General features: G+C 40.8%; 1 protein-coding gene across 4 annotated transcripts in view; it reads left to right on the top strand.

Annotated features, from left to right (window-relative positions):
* The window catches only part of LOC115334655 (interleukin-5 receptor subunit alpha-like), a 37,048-nt gene extending 19,089 nt beyond the window's left edge, over positions 1 to 17,959 (top strand). For 2 of the 4 annotated variants that reach the window (XM_041119556.1, XM_041119557.1), the window contains 7 exons: positions 101 to 248; positions 820 to 928; positions 1,014 to 1,201; positions 5,101 to 5,237; positions 9,383 to 9,527; positions 13,381 to 13,468; positions 15,043 to 16,212. In XM_041119556.1, the coding sequence (XP_040975490.1) occupies positions 101 to 248; positions 820 to 928; positions 1,014 to 1,201; positions 5,101 to 5,237; positions 9,383 to 9,527; positions 13,381 to 13,468; positions 15,043 to 15,316 (1,089 nt within the window). In that variant the 3' untranslated portion in view covers positions 15,317 to 16,212. Of the gene's footprint in view, positions 1 to 100; positions 249 to 819; positions 929 to 1,013; positions 1,202 to 5,100; positions 5,238 to 9,382; positions 9,528 to 13,380; positions 13,469 to 15,042; positions 16,213 to 17,523 lie in introns of those variants that run through there. The other 2 variants (XM_029999110.2, XM_041119558.1) reach the window with 2 other exon arrangements.
* The last annotated feature ends 4,049 nt before the right edge of the window (positions 17,960 to 22,008 follow it).

Below are 22,008 nucleotides of genomic sequence, written 5' to 3'. Positions count from 1 at the left end.
GAAATAGTGTATTACTTCATTCCGTAGATGAATTTGCACAATTTCCCTTCCAATACTTAGTACCATCTACCTTCACGCAATTCCTTCTTCCTCCTCTTAGGAAAGACTGCGGGAGAAGAAAAAGATAATACGTCTTGAGTTACATTCTGGTTTTAATGCTAAAGTTAAAACACAACTTTTTGCAAAAGAAACAGAAGATGTAATTAAGGAGAGTGGCTGGACAGAATTTACTTACAAGGCACCTCCAGGTCAGCTGTTTCCTACATATTGTTAAGACATCCAAGCGTTCATGGTAATGTCCTGTCTTACTTGGAGACATATTATTTCTGAAAGGTCATTATTATCTTATACTACTTTTTTGGTATGGGTTTGGTAAGAAGATGACACATAACACCTTGGAATATTGCAGAATTATTTCCTTTATTAGACATGTTCACATTCAGAAAACTCCAGCTCCGCTGAGCAAGATGTCAAAACAACCCGACCACTCTCTCCATTTTCCCTTGCAACTCATGTCTCTTGAAGATTGGCTTCTGTATCACCTGGTTTCAGGAAATCTTAAAAGAGCAGAGCTTTTCAGCTACTAGTCTGGACATTTTTTTCTTTAAGTGGGTTAATAAGGCTTTTGGTTGTAGTAGCAGGTGTGCTTCTCAGTTGTCATTGTCAAAAAAGCCAAAAGACCCATTTGTTCTCACCTACCACTTATTCATGCTTCTAGAAATAAGGCTACATAATGGGTTTGTAAAGGCAACCATCATGTTATTAGAAAATCCATGTAAAATAAACATCACTCTCTTTTTTCCCCTTTCTTTGTTGCAGTATATATTCAGAATCTTTCATGCATCATATATAACAGTTCTTTTTTCAATTGCACCTGGCATATTAAAGCAGAGGCTCCTGAAGACATCCAGATCTTTTTTTCATACAGGTAAGGGTCTTGTCCAAAATAAATGTGAAACCATGTTTTTGTACTTAAGTCCTTGATTTGCAAGACTCTTATTTCCTTCTCACAGACATGTAGGAAAAGATTTTGAATGCCAGCAATATATAAAAAATGCAAGGAAGAAAAATATTGGTTGCCATATGAAAAAAATATCTTTCCAACAATCAAAAAAAATCAATTTAAACATAACTGTAAGAGATCTGCAAAATAATTCTAGAAGACTGTCTTATTACAAAGCTTTTACACCTGAGACAATAGGTAAGTATTGTTTATTATTACTTATTATGAAAAGTTAATTTATTGGTTATTTCATTGGTCTGGAAAGCAAAGGAAGGAAAGAGGGAAGTGTGACAAAGTCAGAATATTAATTCTAACTTTTTATGCATTCATCTCTGGTAATTTTACACAAAGATTAAACAAAATTGATTATGGCTCAAAGAGTTTCATTTTTTTCTCTGATGTAATACCACTGTTTATCAATAATTGTCATTTTAAAAAATTGATAGGCTAGTGTGAGAAAATGCAATTTGAAAGGCATTATATCCTTCTTTTCTCCAGTTTTTCTCTTTCCTATCCTTTTCTTTTTTTTACAGTGCTGAAGAAGATGTCATTAAAAAAGGAACATAAATAGACACAAGTCTCATTCATAACTGAATTTAAGAATATGAATGTTCTCAAACATTAGTAACATTTCTATTTATTTATTAGATCATTTTTCAGTTAAAAATATTTTGACAGTTATTTTTAATTATCAACAGTTTTGAATGATCAGATAAAATTATTTATCCTTACTTCTCTGGGAAGTTTGAATTAATCTCATGGATGAGAAATTCACCTGAGTTTTAGCACAGACTGCAGATTCAAATACCTTTTAAATTATGAACATGTTGATGATATTCCAGACCTGTAACACAGGAATCTGTCATAACTCAAGGGATAGCAAAAAACTCATTTAAAACTATCAAAATTTATTCTGAGATAGATCTCATTTATTCTGTTCTAATACATCAGAATTATTGGCTTTACCTAAAGATTTACACTGCAATCAGAGGCAGCTATAAGCAAGATGTTCTGTTTTAGCAAAATAAAACATTCTCAAGAAAATCAGATTTTCCTGAAAAGACAAAAAAAAAAAAAAAAAAAGCGGAGGGGATGATGACTAATCTGCAGGAAGACTGTACTAGGTGTTTTCAGAGCTGACTGGGAAGATGCTCACTTCCAGACTGGCTGCCTGAGTCTGATCCCACCCACAGACTCCAGAGCAGAGTACATCCAGTCTTAGGATCGAAAGCTTCACACACCAACAAAAGCTTTCAGCTAATGTTCAGAGGTGTTGCCTGAACCACTCTAATTTGCCTGAAAGCCTCCTGAGGGCTTGCCCAGCGCCACACTGGCAGTTTCACGCCTTCTCCCCCCTCTCTGCTCCTCCTCGGGCACCCTTCCCACCCAGAGCCTCCCCAGGGAGCACGGGGCTGGGGTGGGCAGGAGCGAGCGGGGGGATAAGTCGGAGGGAGCAGGCTGTCCCTTCCCTCCTTCTCCCTCCATCCACTCAATCTCCTTCCCCCTGCTCAGAGAGGTCAGCGCCTCGTCTTAACCATCTTTACCCATCATCAGCCGTCATCGGGGTGCACGCCAGTCACAGCTGGTTCAGCCGACTGCTTCCCCTCCTGACAGCCCCAGGCACAAACCCCGTTAGCTTGCCTCGCCTCTAAAACCCACTGCCAAGCTTTGGTAGGGTACGGCAAAACCTGAGCGGGCTTGCAGGGGATGTTTTTCACATTGCAAGTAGCGGACTTACTCTTGCAAGGCTCCAACACTGCAAGCCAGGGTTACCTTCTCCCTCCTGAGAAGGTACCCTCCAGGTCACACACATCAAAAAAGGTCATTTGTTTCTGGGCTCCCCTTCTTAAACAGAAAAGCCTCTAGCTGGGCTTAGCCCTAGCCCTTGCACAGTCCCGGAGGTTCGCTGGCCTGCTGCTAGCTACCAGCCCCTGCAATCCCAGCTTTCCTCTAGTAACATGGCATATGGTCTGACAAAACAGGACTTATGCATGCTCTGTGCTGCTTGCAGCCCCAAAATAACTCAGTTCTGGCTGTTGGGTGGGGGGGGGCTGAAGAAATTTCCAGATGACAGGTAACAAAAGGGTGAAAAAAAATTGTTTCTGTCTCTTGATATACTCACAAAAGGGAGAGATGCTCTAGGAATAGTATTTCAGAGACTAAATAAAAAAAAAAAAAAAGCTGCTGCTTATCTCCTCACCTTTCATGGCTCACGGTGTGCCTCCAGCCTCAAAGGCAGGTGTTGGTCACTGCCAACAGCTTCAGGGACAGGAAGAAGTGAACAATTTTACAAGCCCGAGGTAGCCCTGGCATAAACCTTTTGCTGACTCTGTGGGATCTTTGCTCATATAGAGGAGACTTCTCAAGGAGGGGAAGGAAAAAGAAAAGCCAAAAAGGAAACCCCAGTGTGACATACACCCTGTGGAGAGACACAGCGTCGTGCAGCCACAGCTGCTAGAGCAAGCACAACGGGTCATGGCCCAGTAATGCTGCCACTCACCCTCTCTCCGTCTCTCTTTGTGTCTTTTCTCTCTGGCACCACATTGCAGCCATGTGTCGTGGTTTAACCCCAGCCGGCAGCTCAGCCCCACGCAGCCGCTCGCTCACTCCCCCCCGATGGGATGGGGAGAGAATCAGAAGGGTAAAATTGAGAAAACTCAGGGGTTGAGATAAAGACAGTTTAATAGGGAAAGCAAAAGCCATGCACGCAAGCAAAGCAAACCAAGGAATTCATTCCCCACTTCCCATGGGCAGGCAGGTGTTCAGCCATCTCCAGGACAGCAGGGCTCCAGCACGCCTAACGGGGACTTGGGAAGACAAACGCCATCACTCCGAACGTCCCCCCTTCCTTCTTCTTCCCCCTTCAGCTTTATCTGCTGATCATGACGTCCCATGGTCTGGCATCTCCCTTGGGTCAGTTGGGGTCAGCTGTCCCAGCTGTGTCCCCCCCCAACTCCTTGTGCCCCCCCAGCCTGCTCGCTGGTGGGGTGGGGGGAGAAGCAGAAAAGCCCTTGGCTCGGTGTGAGCACTGCTCAGCAGCAACGAAAACATCCCTGGGTTATCAACACTGTTTCCAGCACAAATCCAAACCATGACCCCATACTAGCTGCTATGAGGAAAATTAACTCTGTCCCAGCCAAAACCAGCCCCAGACCTCACTGACCCTGTCCAGAGGGACATGTCGTGCACTTCTGCCTCTGCCGGGAGGGCTTTTTCAGAAAACTCCAGCTGTGGTTCCTCCCTTCACAGCAATGGAACAGCAGCTGGAGAGGGCTCGGGCTGCTTGAGTACTCCAGGCTGCTTGAGTACTCCAGCACACACCTAGGATCAGTGCCCTAACACTCACCATGCTAGAAAGCAATGGCAGACTTGCTTATCTAAAGCAAAGGCTAAAATTCTGGGAACCCAAATGTCCCTTGCTTCCAACCCTGTACTTCCTCCCTCCCTAAAATAACCCCATTGCCATCGCACTCCTTGCACTTAGTGACTGGAGCACAGCGGCGGGAGGGGGATTTTGTTTGGTTTTTTTACATCTAAGCACATCTTGCTTCCTCCGTAGCAAGTGCTTGCCTGCTCATGTACAGGAGAGAGAGATTTTTTAAGCATCTGTAGCAAACCATATATTAAATAAGACCTAACAGGAGCTGCTACCCTTCAGTAACCCCTCAGCGAGAGATGGAATTCCAGGTTTTTCAAAGTTATACTACCAGGCTTACGGGCAGACTTGGGGTATGCCACAAGACACGTGTATCCTACGCGGCAGGAAGCCTGTAGCAGCTCGGAGCTCTCCTCGACACCCACACAGACTCTGGAGAGTGCACTCAAAGGGCCTGTCCCTCCTGCCCGCCCTCACTACCTTCCCTGGAAAGATAGGTGAAAAAAAAGACTCCCTCTATTTTGAGACAGAAATGGATGCCACTTAGTGAGCAGCACTTTTAAAGAAAATGTGTCACTCACTGAATGCCTTCTTTGGGTGAGAAAAACTCCAAAATATTCAGCTGTGTATTTTAAGGACTAATGCACTGTGTTTGTTTTGCATCAGCAGAAATATGAGAAAGACCCTAAGGTACAGAAGATCTCTCTGTGCTCTTTTGCAGAGAAACTGAACCCACCGATCATCATCTCAGTTTCCCTTGAAAACAGAAGTATTAAAATTCACTGGAAATCCCCGCCTACTATTGGTTCTGAAAAAAGCAAGTGCTTTTTGTATCAAGTGAAAAGAACAGATTGTAAGGTAATTATTTTTTTGGTAATACACTTAATGTGTAAAATATAACTTCCATAAAAACTAGGTATCCCTTGAATTTAACAGAATTAAAACTCAAACAAACTTTAAAGAAATCCCAAGGTCTTTCATGAGTGATCCCAGTTCTCTTGTCTTTCTGGTCAAAAATGGAAAATCAACACATTTTATGAAGTCTTTCAGAGTCATGCTTGCATTGAAGTGGATTTGTTGTTTTTTCTTTTCATCTTGAATTTGAATTGTACATTAGTATCACATAGACTACTGACTTTTTTTGTTTTAGAAAAAGGAGTATTGACAAAAAGAAAAGTTTAGCAGGTACTTTGATAATATTTTTTTAGACCCCCCCCCATGTTATTGTTATTTCTACATACATCACTGAAAGAATCATCCCTGTTATTTGCATACACTATATATATTTAAAAATATTTCATGGTGTATCAGCAGCTTCTCTTAGTCTTACTAGTAAGAAATAGAACAGTGTTATAATTTACGTTATGCTGTGTGGTGACTAAATGCCACCTGGCATTACCTGGTGGCATTTTTAAATTACCTGGAAATAAGAACTGAAAAGTTTTCATGCAGGTTCTTATTTGAACTCCCACAGAGTATAAAGCCAAGCACTTAATTCAGAATACAATAAGTATGAAATTCAGATGTGTACTGGAATGTGAATTTTCTGAATATTTGGTGTTTTCATTCAAGCTGTCTTTGAAGGTGTGTTTTTGTTTAAGAACCTAAATCTCAGCTAACGCACGCCTCAGTCAGTGTACAGCAGTCTAACAATAAAAGGCTTATCTAAGCTGGCTGCAAACATTTAAAAGACAATTAAACCCTGAAAGAACATATGACCGAACTGATATGTATCCACTCTTTGTTAGACACAGTAGAAAGGAGAAGTGCAATGAGGTAGACACTTTATTGATCACATAACATTATCTTCATAAACTACAGCAGAGTTTATTAATTCAGATGCAGTGCTCATATTGCTAGGCAGCTTCCAGAACAGGGCTGGCTCTTCCCACGTTCCCGCAGCGCAGAGAGCTCAGGTCTGTACGTGGACATGCCAAAGCTTCCCAGTCCTTTTTGGGTTTTTCCAGCAGACAGACAGGGAGCCTCCTTCTAGGCCACTTCTGCAAATAATTATCGTTCCCTAAACCATTCCTAAGTCTAATACTTAAAAAACCCCGCCAGAGACATGCGGGGACTTGTCCCTGTCCATTTGCAAAGCTCCTAATCACTAAAGGCAGCGAGCCGAGGGAGCAAGGGAGGTTCGTGTTGGATCCTGGGTACCCTGTTCAGCATCGTGCTGGAGCCCTTCTGATTCCTTCCTGCCCGTGCACACAGATTTCCTTCCTCTTTCAAGACTCAGAGCAAGGGAGGTGGAAGCGGGGAGGGCCGAGAGTAAGGGGTGCCCTCCCACTGCGGGGCTGGGATGTGCCCAAAGGGATCCTGTGATCCACAGTGTTCACACGGCCACCGCAGCCCCTGTTTCCAGCTTCCTAACACCCTCCACTCTCTGGAAGGGAATGTCAACTACATAAATTAGTCCGGCATCCTTACTTAAGTAAGTGGAATAAAGCTCTCTTATTTTCCTTGTCTTACACAGCTGCTCCTCTGCTTCGTACACATCTGCAGGATATAAACATAGATGAGGAAAGCAAAGAAAAATCACTGGGGCATGGAAGTGAATAAGCACCTACAGCAGTGGAAAATCATGTTGGTTTTTTTTTTTTCCACAGATGGGATGGTTTGGGAAGACAGGAGAGAGACAGCTGCAGCAACAATAAAAAAAAGATGGATGAGGGCACCAGCTAAGTGAGGGGGGTTTTCAGGTAGATTTGAGGAGAATCAATGTTAAGGCTAGTAATGATTAAAATGGTAGTTACCTAGCCAAGAAGCACAAAAAAGGGCGTTGAGGGCTGGGGGGGGGTTGGCGACAAAGTTAAGGAAGAAAACTGCAGCAATATTACAGAGACACAGGAGGGAGAAGAATGGAGCAAACTTGAGATTCTGTTTCTTGATCGAAGCAAGTTCTTAATTGCTGTCACAGAGACTTAATGAGTTGAGGTATTAGGGCATCCATAAGCACGCCTGCAGATATTTCTTGAAGAACTGGTAAGAGTATAATGCTTAAAATGTACAAGCCTATATTTATTTATTCTGAATACCTGAAGAGTTGACTTGCTGAATACTTATGCATACAAATAATACTGCGATACAGATTGATAAAGCTTAAAAATAAGGAGTTAAGTCTGCAGGTGACTGGAAGATAAAAAGGGTTGGCAAGTACTGTGGGAAACAAGGTTAGAATCTGAAATGTTGGGTAAGTCTGAAATCAACAAGCCAAAATTCAGTGATAAGGAAAATCCTATGATTAGGAAGTAGAGGTCAAAATGTGCCAACACAAAATAAGGAATTAATGTGTAGGCAGTAATGCAGAAGAAAAAAGGTCTGTGGATTACACTGAACCACAAACTGAGTCAATCATTCCATGTTATTACACAAAGGTCAAATGCTATTCAAGTATATATGACAGGCATGTCACATGTAAGATGTAGGTTGTGACTAATTTGCCCTTCTAGCTACTGAGTTTCACCTGAAGTTTCACAATGTGCTTTGGGCACCACCACAAAATGTAAATATGCTGAAAAAAGTTCAGAGAACATCAGTGAGAGTTATCAAAATGAGCAAAAGCTTTGAAAATGTGCTCTAGGAGTGGAAGACTGAGGGACATGGTCTAGAGTACAGGAGTGTAACTTGTGTTAACAATCTTTTGGTAAGTAAAAGAGCATAGGGATCATACTTACCCATGCCAACTTGTGAGTAGGATAAAAAGTGACTGGCTAAATTCAAAGCAAGGAAAACATAGGCTAAAAGTTAGGAAAAGTGTCCTAATTCCAAGGAAGGTCTAGCATGGGAACTGATTTCTGAGGCTGCTTGGGGATGGCTCTGTATAGAGTTGCTGACAATGGCTTAGACATCCTCCACAACTGCTCTGGGTAGATGTGACTGAAAGTTGCCACACATCATGACTGCTGGAAGGTGGCCTACATAATTTTGTAAGAAATCTTTCAGTCCTGCATTTTGGAAATTTCCTGTGATGACATAAGCTTGTTATTGGCTCCTTAGGAAGAAATTTTCAGGCACAGCACTTGGTTAGCACTTAACCCTCGTAGTCATTTGCAGTTTGCTTTTGAAAGCCCAAGGACTTTCCCCCATTTTTACTTACTTTTGAAAAACTTAGCATGTGAGCTTTTGGACCTATTTTTGGCACCAGATCTGGAAAGGTATTAAAGAATGTGAAGAAGGAGAAAGAAATGGCTTGGTACACAGGGTCAAACGCTCACTGCACCAGTCAGTATGAGGAGAGCAGGAGATCACCTTTTCTTAAAGTTGGCCTTACAGTACTAGCTCATCGTGCTTTCCTAACACCAAAGTTGCAAAGATCCTGGGCCCCTCTGTGTCTGAGGTGCATACTTTCTACTTCTTTGCAACTTCCTACCATTATTGTTAGTTTCCTCTCCTGCTTTCTTTTTTGTTCCTTCTTAAGTTCTTAGCATTGTTTATTTACAGAAGTTGGCTTCAGTTTTCAAAAGTGATGAATGGTTTAGAGATCTCTGTTTTAAACTCTGACACTCCTTGTGCAGGCTTGATCTTTTGAAGTGATGTGCTTTCTTTTATAGGCACAATTAAAGATACTTCAAGATAGTCACAAAAATGGTGGGCATCCCTCACCACCAGTCAGCTGAAAAATGCAAGCTTTTATTCTACCAGACAAGCAAGTATAGCACACTACTCACACCACAGTTGCATAGTTACTGTATTTGCCCTACACTTGGTATGATAAAAAATGAAAGTGTTTTCAAACTCTAACTGTCCTACTATAGCCGATACCTCCTTCCATCTTATCAGTTCCAGGGGCTCCTTCATTTTCAATCCTGAGTATCAACACATGCCAGGTAAGAGTCAGATAGTGTAGAGTCAGATAGTGTCTGGACATAAACATTTGTTCTGAAAATCTGTTCCTACTAGGTTAAAGATGTAAATAATAGTACTTGACATCCCTAGATTTATATCTGTTTGAACTGCAATGTGAAATCACCTAAAATAACCCCCTAAACCTATCTTGATAGATTGTAGATGTCACCGCAGAGAAGTATGAGTATCCGTTTCATAAGCCAGCGAACAAATGTGCAGCACAAGTGAGGGTAAAGAAAGAGACATGCATAAGAAACAAGATTTGGAGTGAATGGAGTGAACCAGTGTTTATTCAAGATGGTAAGTTATCATGTATTTACTATTCATAACACATCAGTACGTGTGTTATTACCATTCAACGTATTCACTTCATTATCACATTTGTTGTTGTCCTTGCTGTATTATTGTACCACAACAGTACCTAGAGGTCCTTGGCATGCACGAGGCTCGCACAGGTCTAGGTGCTGTAGGGAAAGGCAGTCTTTGGTCTAATGAACTGTACTTCCTTGGTCCTAAGGCAGTCTAGCACAGGGCTGTTCTCCTGGGGTAAATCACATCTGACTCTTGACATCCTTTAGGAAACAATAATGGTCAGCAGCCGAAAAGCTCACAACACCCCCCTGGCTGCCCTGCAATGGACAGCCCAAGCATCTCAACAAGTGTTTTCAACTGGAGTTAGTAAGCGAAGAAATCCACAAAAGTCATAATGTTCAGCAAATCACGTAGTCCTTAAAGACTAACATTTTTTTTAATACATCGGGGTAATAATTTCTTATCTGACAGAGGTAGGAAATGGTTTAGCTCTCCTTTAAATAGATGTGCTCTGGCCCCTACAGCTCACTTCAGCACAAATTAAACAAGAACCTTGTAATAATTTTCTTTCACCTCCTATGACTAGATTTTAACATTCGTGTCCTAACAAGGGAAACTTGTGCTTTCCGTGACAAGAAAAATGCCTCTGCATGCAGCAGCTTCCTGATGTCAGATTACATAAAGGGGAAGTAGTATAATGGAGTTATGCTATATTTATGGAGAGAAACTGGTACATAGAATTGTCTCTGTATGTTGACATGCAAAAAAAGTACAACACTATTGGTAGTAAAACAGAACAAGATAAATATTTAATGCAACAGACTGTGTATTTTGGAATATGTCTTTTTGATCTATTGAGCTTCAAGTACATATTTATCTGAAGACACAGGAAATGCAAGGCCAGGCATTATTATTTTTTGCAGTGGATTGAATGTAAATTCTGTAATTTATCCTATAAATAGGGTTTATAGGATGTTGCCTGCCTACTCTATCAGATGCCTCACCACTTCCCACTCCCACCTCTCAGCTGCCACCTCTGTTGGCCCAGATTCATTCATTTCATTTCGAAAGCATTTCACTTGTGAAATGCTTGGAGAGGAAAACCTAGCTGCTCCACACGCTCGCTGTGGTGAAGGAGAGAACGTGTTTCAGGCCATCAGAGTCTTGAATTGCCCTTTGGAGATGCTTCTTTCTTCTCACTGAAGACAGAGCGAGCCTAGGAGGGTAGGTTGGCCTGCAGAGGGATCTGCCTAGCATCAGCCTGGACACATCTGATGTGTAGACAGTGGAGGAACGGGAAGTTAGAAGAGCTTTTCCTGGTGGGGGAGTGTAGATTTACTCGCTCCCTGCCAGCCTCTCACCAGAAGAAGGAAATGGAGTTGGAGTCACCCGTCCTAGTTCCAGCCTACCAAACTTTGCTCTCAGCAGCTGCAACTCTCCTTCCACCGTTTTCAACACCGCCGCTTCCCAGCTTCCGCTACAGCTGCTGTCGAGGCTGAACAAGCACAGCGTGTTTCCTCCCCGTCAGAAAACTTTGTGGCGGACAAGACGGACGTTGCATATAAGCTGTAATATCTGCACGTGTTCAGTACGGCATGTTGATTTACCCCTGGAGCATACTACTGCACATATGCACAAGTTCATGTGACGCAGCAATTTCCCTTCTTCCTTCCTGTACTTGGAGAGGATCGGTGGCTTTTATAAAATAAATCTATGAGTATATTACATTGAGGGGTCACATGCTCAGGCAAACATCTTTAAATGTCTCCTTTGATGCCTAGAGAAAGTTTTCGGTCCATTTTATTTTGTATTCCATTCAAATTATTTTGTCTGCTTCCAATTGAGAACATGTATAAGCGAATATTATGAAGTTCATTTTAATACTGCCTAGATTAGAAAAAACCCTGGTATTAGTAGTATGGTTCATGGTAACTCCACGGAAGTCACATAATTTCATAGGCACAGTGAATTGAAAAAATTGAATGCAATGACCTGCTTTTTGTTTGCTTCTACATGACATTCCTTTAAGAATGCATTTTTAAGAGGCATTTCAGCCTCCATTTAAAAAAGCTGAAACATCAAAATGAAATAACATAATTCAAAACATAACTAAAATATTTGTTCTGAAATGTTCCTTTGACATGAAAAGAATTTGTTAATTTTCTCATGGGAAACACATTCATTCTCCATTGGAATTAGCATATGCCCTTGAAAAAAACCACAATTTAAACTGAACTGAGCTGTTTAGTGTAGAAACTTTCTGCTAAAAAAGAAATGTTTAATCAGCTTTATTCATATATAGAAACTTGAAATAATTGGTCTAATTTTTAGAGCTGCTGAGCATTCACAGATCGCTTTGAAGTTAATAGTAATTCAGAGGTGTTCTGCATTTTTTGCAAACCAAGCCACTTGTTTTGGTTTCAAAGTACTGTTATCTGTGACTAAGTTTAAGCATTTGCAACTGAAAAAAACCCACCATAAAATAGTCTACCTAAAAGAATATATGTGCTTCTTTTTCTTCCTCCTTTCCAAAATTCATGAAGTAAGAAAGCAAGAGAAGCAAACCTCTTTACGCTTCGTCTGATGCAAAGACCACTGCTTCCTCTTCTCCCTGGTGTGTACGTGATACGGGGTTAGCAGAATGGTGCAGAACAATTGCCTCAAACAAAAGAATTTCTACTACGCAGTCCAGAGTTTGTTCAGAATATGTTTTCTGAGCCCTCACCTCAAAAGACAAGAAGGGAAAAACTCCCTTTTCATCTTAAAGTGAATACATAATAGTTTTGTGTTTTAGCAGAACCTAACGGTTATTCTCATACACAGTTCTGCCCAGAAGTTTGTGAGTTTTTTCTTGGTTTCATATCAAATTTGTGGAAATTCATAGTATCCTTGGTTTAAACTACAGATGGGTTCAAACTTGGAACTTTTGTTCAATTCTTTTGTTCTTTGAATTTGATCTAGACTGATCCTAAACCCACTGTTTAACTGGCCTCGAACTATTAACATTTTAAGAGCTGTTCCTGCCTGTTTTTCTTTAAAGTACTTAGTTCAAAGCAATCCAAACTAGTTATGGTTCTAAAGCTAGGTATTAAACAAAAAAAAAAAATTTGCTAGAAATACCTTTTTGAATCCACCAGAGACATTGGTATTTTCGTATTTCGGGTATTTTGGAGGAAGGAATGCAAGGTACAGAGCAGTAGTATTTGTTGAACAGTATGAATATGTATTGCTGGCATTTCTTTAGGACTATGCCTAGCACGGTTAAAAAAGGTAAATATAATGAAAACCAAATGTTTCTTCTTGGGTCAAAGAGAATATTTTGTTTGACAAAAAGCTTTTATTTTCATTTTGCTCTAAACCAGTTACAGCTGTGAAGGGGTGAGGAGGCAGCGGCAGGGCGCTCATGGTGGGTGGAGATGGGAGGTGGCAACAGCAGGAATCCAGAAGCAGCTGGGGCAGCAGCAGGAGTGTCAATAGCAGATGGACAGAGGGTTTGACACCCAGAGGAATCAAGGCTGGATGGAAGGATCCAGTGGCACGACAGGCTATGCCCAGCATATGAGGGCAGAAATCCAGGAAAAGGAGGGGATGGAGTCTACTGGAGCAGAGGAAGCAAGGGAAAGTGCTGGATGCAGGCAGCAGCAAGGCTGAGGGCTAAAAGGAGGAGGAACAGTGCTGAAATCAGAAGCCCCTGCTTCCCCTAAAAAAGCTCCAGGAAATGTTTCTTTAAATCTGTGGCAGTTCAGGAATAGTGCAATATTTATGAGTTAATATATAATTCATCCAGTTATGAACTACCCTTTCCCACATTATAAATGTTACCTTCCCTCTTCTTTTTAAGAAAAGACAGTGGATGTCATGCTGCTAAGCCTCACGTCATTTTGTCTCCTGATTTTCCTTGGAGGTTTGCTGCTATGTGCATGTAGAAGGTAGTGTACATTCCTGGATGGTAGTATAAATTTCTGGTGGAACAGAGGTCTGGGTGAGGGTAAACAAACATACAATGGATTAAAATCAAACACAGATCCTCTCAGATAAATTATGTTTACAAGAAGCAGTTAATTGTGCATTTTCGACTATTGTTCTGTTAAGACCTAGTGTAAGATATTGAGCCCTATCACTGTCATCTCATAGCTCCCACCACAGTCGCTGGAGCTCCAGTCCCACATCCTACTCTCAGATGTCTTTCTGCCACTATAAATGACATTTTTTCATTAATGACAATTTTTCATCTTACTCTGACTGCTGCCTCTCTATTCTCAGTGTGACTTTACCCCATGCTTTTGCAGGTTCTGCATCCAGGACCACCAATGTTAATCATGCCACAGATGAACTGCATTTGCCATGTTGCCCAATTTAATTTCCCAATCCATGGGTATTACCGAAGGCAGTCTTTTACTCTAAGCTGGAGAGTTTACAAGAAATAAATAAAAAAGGAAAGTCAGGCTGACGGAAGGCATTTGTTTTGCTGTACTATTAGTACTATTAGTACAGCAAAGTAATAGTAGTGGTCCTACCCCTACCTAAAATTAGTGCAGCCAACTGCCTCCATGCCACTACTTTTCTGCCTGGCTATGTAGCTTTTCTGTTGACATGGGAGAGAAGGCTTTCTTGAACTGAAAAAATAAGCAAGTTCAGGATAGGATGGTAAGTCAAGATGCCTTAATATTTGGAAGGTGCAGTATGTAAATGGAAGCTCTGTCAAAAGTAAATTGATTATTTAATTAATGACTAAATATTATTCCTGATTAGGATAAAAGAAATTATCATGTGCTTTATCTTCCAGTAAACAAAGACTTAAGGAACTATAGATATGAAAGCTAATATAAAAAAACAGAATAAAAAATTTCCCCTGGGGCAAACAAAACATGTAATTGAAAGCCATCTGCACCTAAACGTAAAAAAATATTCTGGTCAAAAAATGAGAATTGACTCTGGCCTCAAGAGAGCAATTCAGCCGGTAGATCTTGTTGGTGGAAAATTTACACAGTACTCAAACCCAACAGATAATCCTTTCTGGTGAAACAAAATGTTTTCATGGTTCTGTGCAGACAACACTCACTCTCAAACCTGAATTCTGCTAGGGCTCAGCAAATGAGTTAAAAGTTGTTTCCGATGTTATGCCTGCTCCCTGTCATCCAATGTTTCTTTCTTTGATTGTCACACTTTATAGGTAATATTTTTAATTATGAAAAGCACATATAGGAGTAATTTTTTAGCTATAGCCATAGTAGCATGCCACAAGCTCTCGCTTTGCCTGGAAGTCATGTGTTTGTGCATATCCACACAGTGCTTTTATATCTCTAGCAGGCTAAAAACCAGTCAGGCTGAAGAAGAGCTGGGAAAAATGTTGAGAAAAATCTCTGCAGTGAAACAAAAAAGGGTAGAATGACTTTAGAAATTGTAGATTCCTGTCTAATTGGCCTATCTATTACACAGCATTATTGACTGATCTGTTCCTGCAGACATTTAATAGCCATGTGTCCGTATCACTCTCCTGCAGGTATAGATGCCTGGAAGTTATAACTATGCCTGTTCCACATCCTTCAGATAATATCAAAACTTGGTTAGATGCAGATGAGACTCACCACCAGGTAGTGTGTGTCTGTCTTTTTTCTCTCACTACATTGACAGGTATGATATTACTTGCGATCAGAATGGTACATTACATCTGGAGCAGCAGGTCATTTTTAAGAAAAACTGGAAAAAAGGTATGCGCAGTGTTTGTAGTGAAGCATGAAGAGAACAGAATGCTTGTGGAGGTCACAGGACAATGATCTCAGTGGACAGGATGGAGAAAATCCTCAGGGGAGTATAATATCTAGCATGCCTCAAAGTGTTTCAGCATATCCACACTCAATGGGGCAACATTTTGAGAAGCGATCACCCTGACTCCCTGCAGAATAGTCAGTTATGGGATATTACATGTATAAGCATGTGGGCAAGTTATCAAAGGGAAAGTTTTTGTGGAGATCTGCAAGTCATTGTCTATGTTGTAGTAAATGTGCACATTCTTATAGCAAATAAGAGGAGGCTCCACAATGCATGCAACATAAGCTACGCCAACTGTGCACCTGCTGGGGGATAAAACTGCATACAGAGGTGTTTACTTTGGAAGAGCTGATGTGCCGTAAGTTCAGATGCTAGCTTATCTTGTGGCAAATTATAAGTCTTCAGTCAACTGGGCAAAACAAAACAAAAAATATTTGCAATATTTGTCTGGCTATCATTAATGGAGCTCCTTGGCTGGCATAGTCAATGCTTCTTATTACTGTCTGTCATTGTGTGAGTTAGAGGAAAAAATGTGCTAGTCAGGCAGTGGTCTAGATCTCTATAACTCTGGTGAAGCTACACAGTGAACTGTGCTCCAGGAGGCATGGTAAGATTGCCTCTTACCTGGTTCTCCTGCAACACATGATGAGAAGGTGCAGGTGTGCCCATACTATGCTTTTGGGGGGGGGAAACGTCATTGAGATAGAAAACTGTAATGAGGATTTTCTTGTCCTGTGTACTCAAAACATTTGTTCAGAGCCTCTGCAGGATTTCTATTAATTTTTCCCTACCATCCTTTATTACTGTGCTTACATTGCAATATCGAAATGTCTTCTAGTAGTGCATTCAGCAATGTAACTAACAATTGCCAATGTGAGTGGTTATGCCATCTTCTCTCCCAGGGGAAAAATGTGTGCCTTCCAGTATTGTGTTTTGGTTTTTGGATAAATATACCTACATGATTGCAAACTCTGAAAGAATCCATGGACCACCTCAATTCATGAATCACTATTTGAATTGTGAGGCAAAAGGCATGGGTTGTTTTGTTTTATTTTTACCTTCTCAAAGACAAATTTATGGAAAAACTGATGTGCATATATTATACAATCATAGTACAAATGACAAGACTGAAGTGTTTTGAACTTGCACCTGGAGTTCATTCCACAACCCTTGGGCTGGCTTTCAAGAGCAGTCTGTGCTCCTCTTCTTCTTTACAGCCATCTTCTCAGAAAAGAAAAGCCCAAGAGCTCCAGAACTGGACTGAAGCCAAGTCTCTTATTCTCAAGATTCAAAGTCATTTCTATGCCACTTCTGGCCAAAATTATTTGACCAAATTTTACCCCAAAGGTGCCATATTTACCACCTTTTCTGTGCAAAAATCCTTCGGTGCCCTTTTCACCAGTAATAGTGTGCAAATTAACTAACAATACTCCTTGTGGCCATGATATATGGACTAGCAGAATGGAAAGATAAAATCATCACCATCAAACTTACGTTCTGTATCTCCCTCCACCCTAGAACTGCATACACTGCTATTTAGGGGTCTTTTTATTCAATGTATAAATAAAAAACCCACAGCAATCAATGACCACCACAAAAATTATATTTAATATCACTAACAGAGAAAGAAGAGATTTTCTGTCCCCAAACTGTTACAAACACTGAATATACCTTTGACAGGAAGACCTCAGCATAGCTGTGTAATTACTGTCTAGATGATTACAACAAGTGGCTGAGATGACTGTTGATGGCACTTCTGGGAAAGATAAATTGAATAAAACATATGGAACATATCAGTATCTCAAATATTGCTGACACCTGAAATAGCAAAGACATTGGCTTTGGACATACTGTAAGAGTTAAGAAGACTGTGGAGAATGGTGCTGAGGTAATCTGTTTTATCCAACAAATAAATATAACCCCTGAAAGCTAGACTGTGACTTTGACATAAACCTTAGGTACATAGTCATATCATCCTGGAGGGTGACAAGCAACAAAATTATGGCTTGGGAACAACTAAACAAATCTGTCTGTGAGCAACTTTTAGATTGAGAGAGTAACTCATACTGTCTCTGTATTCCAGTTACATGACAGGGTTAGTAATCTGTACTAATCCCAGATACGCCGAATAAGTAGCATGCTTGTACAATATTCAGAATTTGTAATACCATTGAATGCAGATGTTGTTCATAATGTAACTTTTATCCAACAGAAACAAATGTCAATGCAAATGGAGATGCACTCAGAGGTTACTATGGGAATACCAGAAGAGAACGGAGATGAGAGCATTCAACAACAGAAATGTTTGAAGGAATCTGGATTAGAAGACCTGTAGGGATGATATGCTTTTTTTATCTGCATGCGAGACTTACCCGTCTGTTAGGTGGACAATATTCTGACAGATCTAAGAATGGCTGATACTGGAGTTTGTCTGAGCCCAATAATTTGAAGTATTTTGAGCTCTGACATTATACAACTCTTAAAATGAACTTTGGATCACAAAGGCAAAGCAGTGTCTTGCAGTTTGTCTCTAACTACTACTGATCTTCAGCCCAGTAAAATTACAGCACCTTAGACAACATGATCTAATATTGAGGTCCACTTGGGTTAAAATGGAATTAGAGTTAGTGTTTCATAATGCTGCAACAGCTTCCAAGTACTAATAGATCAATGCCGTTGAATACTGACTGTTCATACAAATCTCATACTACCTATTCAACATCTGATTGAAGTGGTCATGAGAAATGGTCGAAGCAATGAATGTTTCTGGAAACAGCAGCAGAAGCTCACAAGGGTTCTCTAAAGCTCAAAAAAAATTTAAAAATTCTGCATTGTATAAGCAGACATCAACCAGAAAGAAGAGTCATGTGTGAAGACATAAGGTCTTTTAATGTGATGGACTTATTCCTTTGCAGTTAGTAAAAGGAGAAAACTTTAGACAAGGTAAAGAAAACAAAGGTTTTGGCTGTGTTGTGATTGTTTAAATAAGTATAACTCAGAGAAGTTAAAATTCAGAACTGATCAACTATTGCTATTTATTTTTCCCTGTCCTTTTAAAGAAATCTTTCTTGCCGTTTCCATAAGGTGGTGAGTCATGCCAGTTCATTTTGAGGTACACAACCAGGACAGAATCTTTTAACTGTTAGTTAAGACAGTATTTATTTGACTACAAGAAAAGGAATATAGGGCCTTGATTTTGCAAGGAAGATGTTTCTGTAGATTTTTTTTGCAGGCAGGAAATACAAATAAATGATAGACCTAATTTTCTGGAGGGTTTGGAAGCTATCTAAAAAATTCTTGGTTTTGTTACTGGTAAAATTTCTCCATGTTCAAAATAATATTGGTTGAAGGAAATATTTGATTACACTTGAAATAACGTCTTTTGTATTATTGTAGAGGACAATATAAAATTTTTTTTTGTGCTTTTGAAACATTCAGTTTATAAGATACACGTCTGTGCAGAGTTTTGATTCACCTGAATATGCTTTTTTTGGTGAAATGTCTCCCTCACCACAGTGGAGAAGACTGCACTCTTTCTACTTTAATACTAAGAATGGCTGGTAACGTCCCAAGAGCCCAAGCTGGAAATGCCTGAACAACAAAAGGACTATCACTGACTTTGCCATAAGATCACGTTCATGACCTTCAGGAAAAAACAATCGACTTTACTAGGTAGTGTTAGCTTTCCTGTTGCATTGTATTTTTTACAGAAGGTAAGGGTGGCCTTACCTTTGAACATCAGTGCTCTTCCCTCCATACCTGTCAGCCTGATGCCTATACAAATCATCAGGGAGAAGATGAATGATAGATATCAGGGACTGAATCAGGTTTCAGTAATGACAACTCTTATAACGTCGCCTTCTCTGTCTTGAATGCAGCTGGGAAAACCCGCAATCAACATATTCATTTTTTTCCTGGATGGTCAAACACAGTCTCTGTGGGTAGACAAGGCAGTCTATCCCATCAGCCATGGTCCAGACGTTTTCTCAGGAAGTTGGGGAAGAATTACTACTTCAGTTAAAAATCATTACAGGAGGCATTTAGAAAACAAGTGTCATGAACTTACAAATTCCTTTCTTGGTGAGGATATAGAACTGATATAATGAAACAATCAGAACATATGTGAGCTGAGTGGGGTAGAGAAGTACCACACATTGGCCAAATACATCTGGAATCCAGACTTCATATAGTGAAATCAGGTCACAGTGAACATTATATCGTTCCTTAAAATATATTTTATATAGTTTTGGCTTGCAGCGCTTGAAGCCCAAAACCAGTGCCAGGATTTAAAATAAGACAGAGAACCTATAGATTAAAGAAATCCAATTATTTTACCTGAAAATAGAATAATTCTTTTAGATTAAAATTGCTTTGCTTACGAGAGGCCTCAGTTTCAGTCAATACACACAGTTTGCCCATATGCACATGGCAACCTCCAGAGACACACAACATAAAACAAAATATTATAATATCAGTTGTATGGAAAACTAATCCTAAAGTGCAAATTTGATAATAAAAAAAAATCAGCATCTGGACCCTTCCAAGAAACACTTGACCAATTTGTTTATAAAATCATATAATTTTTCCTTAAAATAAGATTATTCTAAACCTATCCTAGACCTGTTCTCCAATAGTGGATTAATGTGCAATATATACACAAAGAAATGTACTTATCTGAAAACAAAACTGTACTATCCTCAGTATGACAATAAACACTTAAGTACATACAAAATACTCTGCAAGTTTGCAGACAACACCAAGCTGAGTGGTGCGGTTGACACACCTGAGGGACGGGATGCCATGCAGAGGGACCTGGACAAGCTCGAGAAGTGGGCCAATATGAACGTCATGAGGTTCAACAAGGCCAAGTGCAAGGTCCTGCATTTGGGTTGGGGCAACCCCCGGTATCAATACAGACTGGGGGATGAAGGGATTGAGAGCAGCCCTGTGGAGAAGGACTCAGGGGTACTGGTGGATGAAAAGCTGGACATGAGCCGGCAATGTGTGCTCACAGCCCAGAAAGCCAACCGTACCCTGGGCTGCATCAACAGCAGTGTGGCCAGCAGGTCGAGGGAGGTGATTCTCCCCCTCTACTCTGCTCTGGTGAGACCCCACCTGCAGTACTGCATCCAGCTCTGGGGTCCTCAGCACAAGAAAGACATGGATCTGTTGGAGCAGGTCCAGAGGAGGGCACAAAAATGTTCAGAGGGCTGGAACACGTTTCTTATGAAGAAAGGCTGAGAGAATTGGGGTTGTTCAGCCTGGAGAAGAGAAGGCTCTGGGGAGACCTTATTGCAACCTTTCAATACTTAACGGGGGCTTATAAGAACATTGGGGACAAAGTTTTTAGTAGGTCCTGATGCGATAGGACAAGGGGTAATGGTTTTAAACAAAAAGAGGGTAGATTTGTATTTGATTTAAGGAAGAAATTTTTTATGGTGAGAGTGGTAAAGCACTGGAACAGGTTTCCCAGAGAGGTGGTAGATGCCCCATCCCTGGAAACATTCAAGATCAGGTTGAACGGGGCTCTGAGCAACCTGATCTAGTTGAAGATGTCCCTGCTCACTGCAGGGGGATTAGACTAGATTACCTTTAAAGGTCCCTTCCAACCCAAACTATTCTAGGATGCTATGAAAATCTTACTCAGCTCATCTGGCTTGCTCCTGTGAATGAAGCGCTTGCCTTCATCTTATCTGTGAATGAAGTCCCTGTGTAGAAGATTTTACCTTCTGGTATTGAAGTGGCACAACCTGATGAGACACTGGGCAGTGCATTGCACATAGAGAGATTGCTCTTCCTCTCCACTTTCGCATGTGCAGAGGACTCTGGAGTCAAAATCCCTTTGTCTGGATTGTAAAACCCTGTGAGATATCATGACTAGCTATTTTTAGGCTTCCAACTCCAAGTCCCCACTTCTGCCAAGTACATATAACACACAGGGACTTAGGGCTAGGAGTATTATTCAGCGTTTCTTCCTGAACATCAGTGACTAATGCAGATATCAGGCGTACCTTACTGTAGCTTCTGAAGGCACAACAGCCCCTTCTCTTTGCTTTGAAAGGAGGAGGATTGCAAGAGGACGAAGGGAATCGGCAAAGCAACCCTCAGACTTGGGACTCCGCACGAAGGCTGGTCGGGTTGTCCATTGCTGCCACCTACCGTACACACAACCAACTTTTAATGAGAAATAGTCCTCAAGTTTTCAAACTGGTTTAACTCAGGGCAGGTCTGCAGATTTAACTGCACTGATATAATTAAAGAAGTCCACTTCCCTCTCTATCTTGAAAACATGGCCTTTGTTAGGGACAGGATCCATCTCCCCTAATTTTACTTTCCTTACGGTTGGGTGTCTAATGAAACAGAGCTGGCCAGAGCCCTGGGATTTTGAGAGAAGACATCCAGCGAATATATCATTTCAACCTAGAACAGGTGTCCAAGACAGGATGACTCTCCCATCTGGAGATGCCCATCTCTTTCTCGTTAGACCTTAGATGATCAGACTCAGATTAGATGCTTACATTGGCAAAACATGCTTTTCTTGACCTAGTTTTTCTGGCTCTCCCTGCCCAGGTGAAAGCAGATATTCTGGCCAAAGAACAGCTTGGCAGGTGTAGCCTTTGGATTTGGGAGTTTTTCCAGCACTGTTAAAGAAGTCACAGTTCATATCTCGTCATGTTTCAGACCAACATTATTGAGC

The sequence above is a fragment of the Aquila chrysaetos genome, chromosome 23 (genome assembly GCF_900496995.4).
Source record: "Aquila chrysaetos chrysaetos chromosome 23, bAquChr1.4, whole genome shotgun sequence".
NCBI classification, from domain to species: Eukaryota; Metazoa; Chordata; class Aves; order Accipitriformes; family Accipitridae; genus Aquila; species Aquila chrysaetos.
The sequence above is the reverse complement of the archived record's forward strand: the minus strand, read 5'-3'. Positions and strand labels throughout refer to the sequence as shown.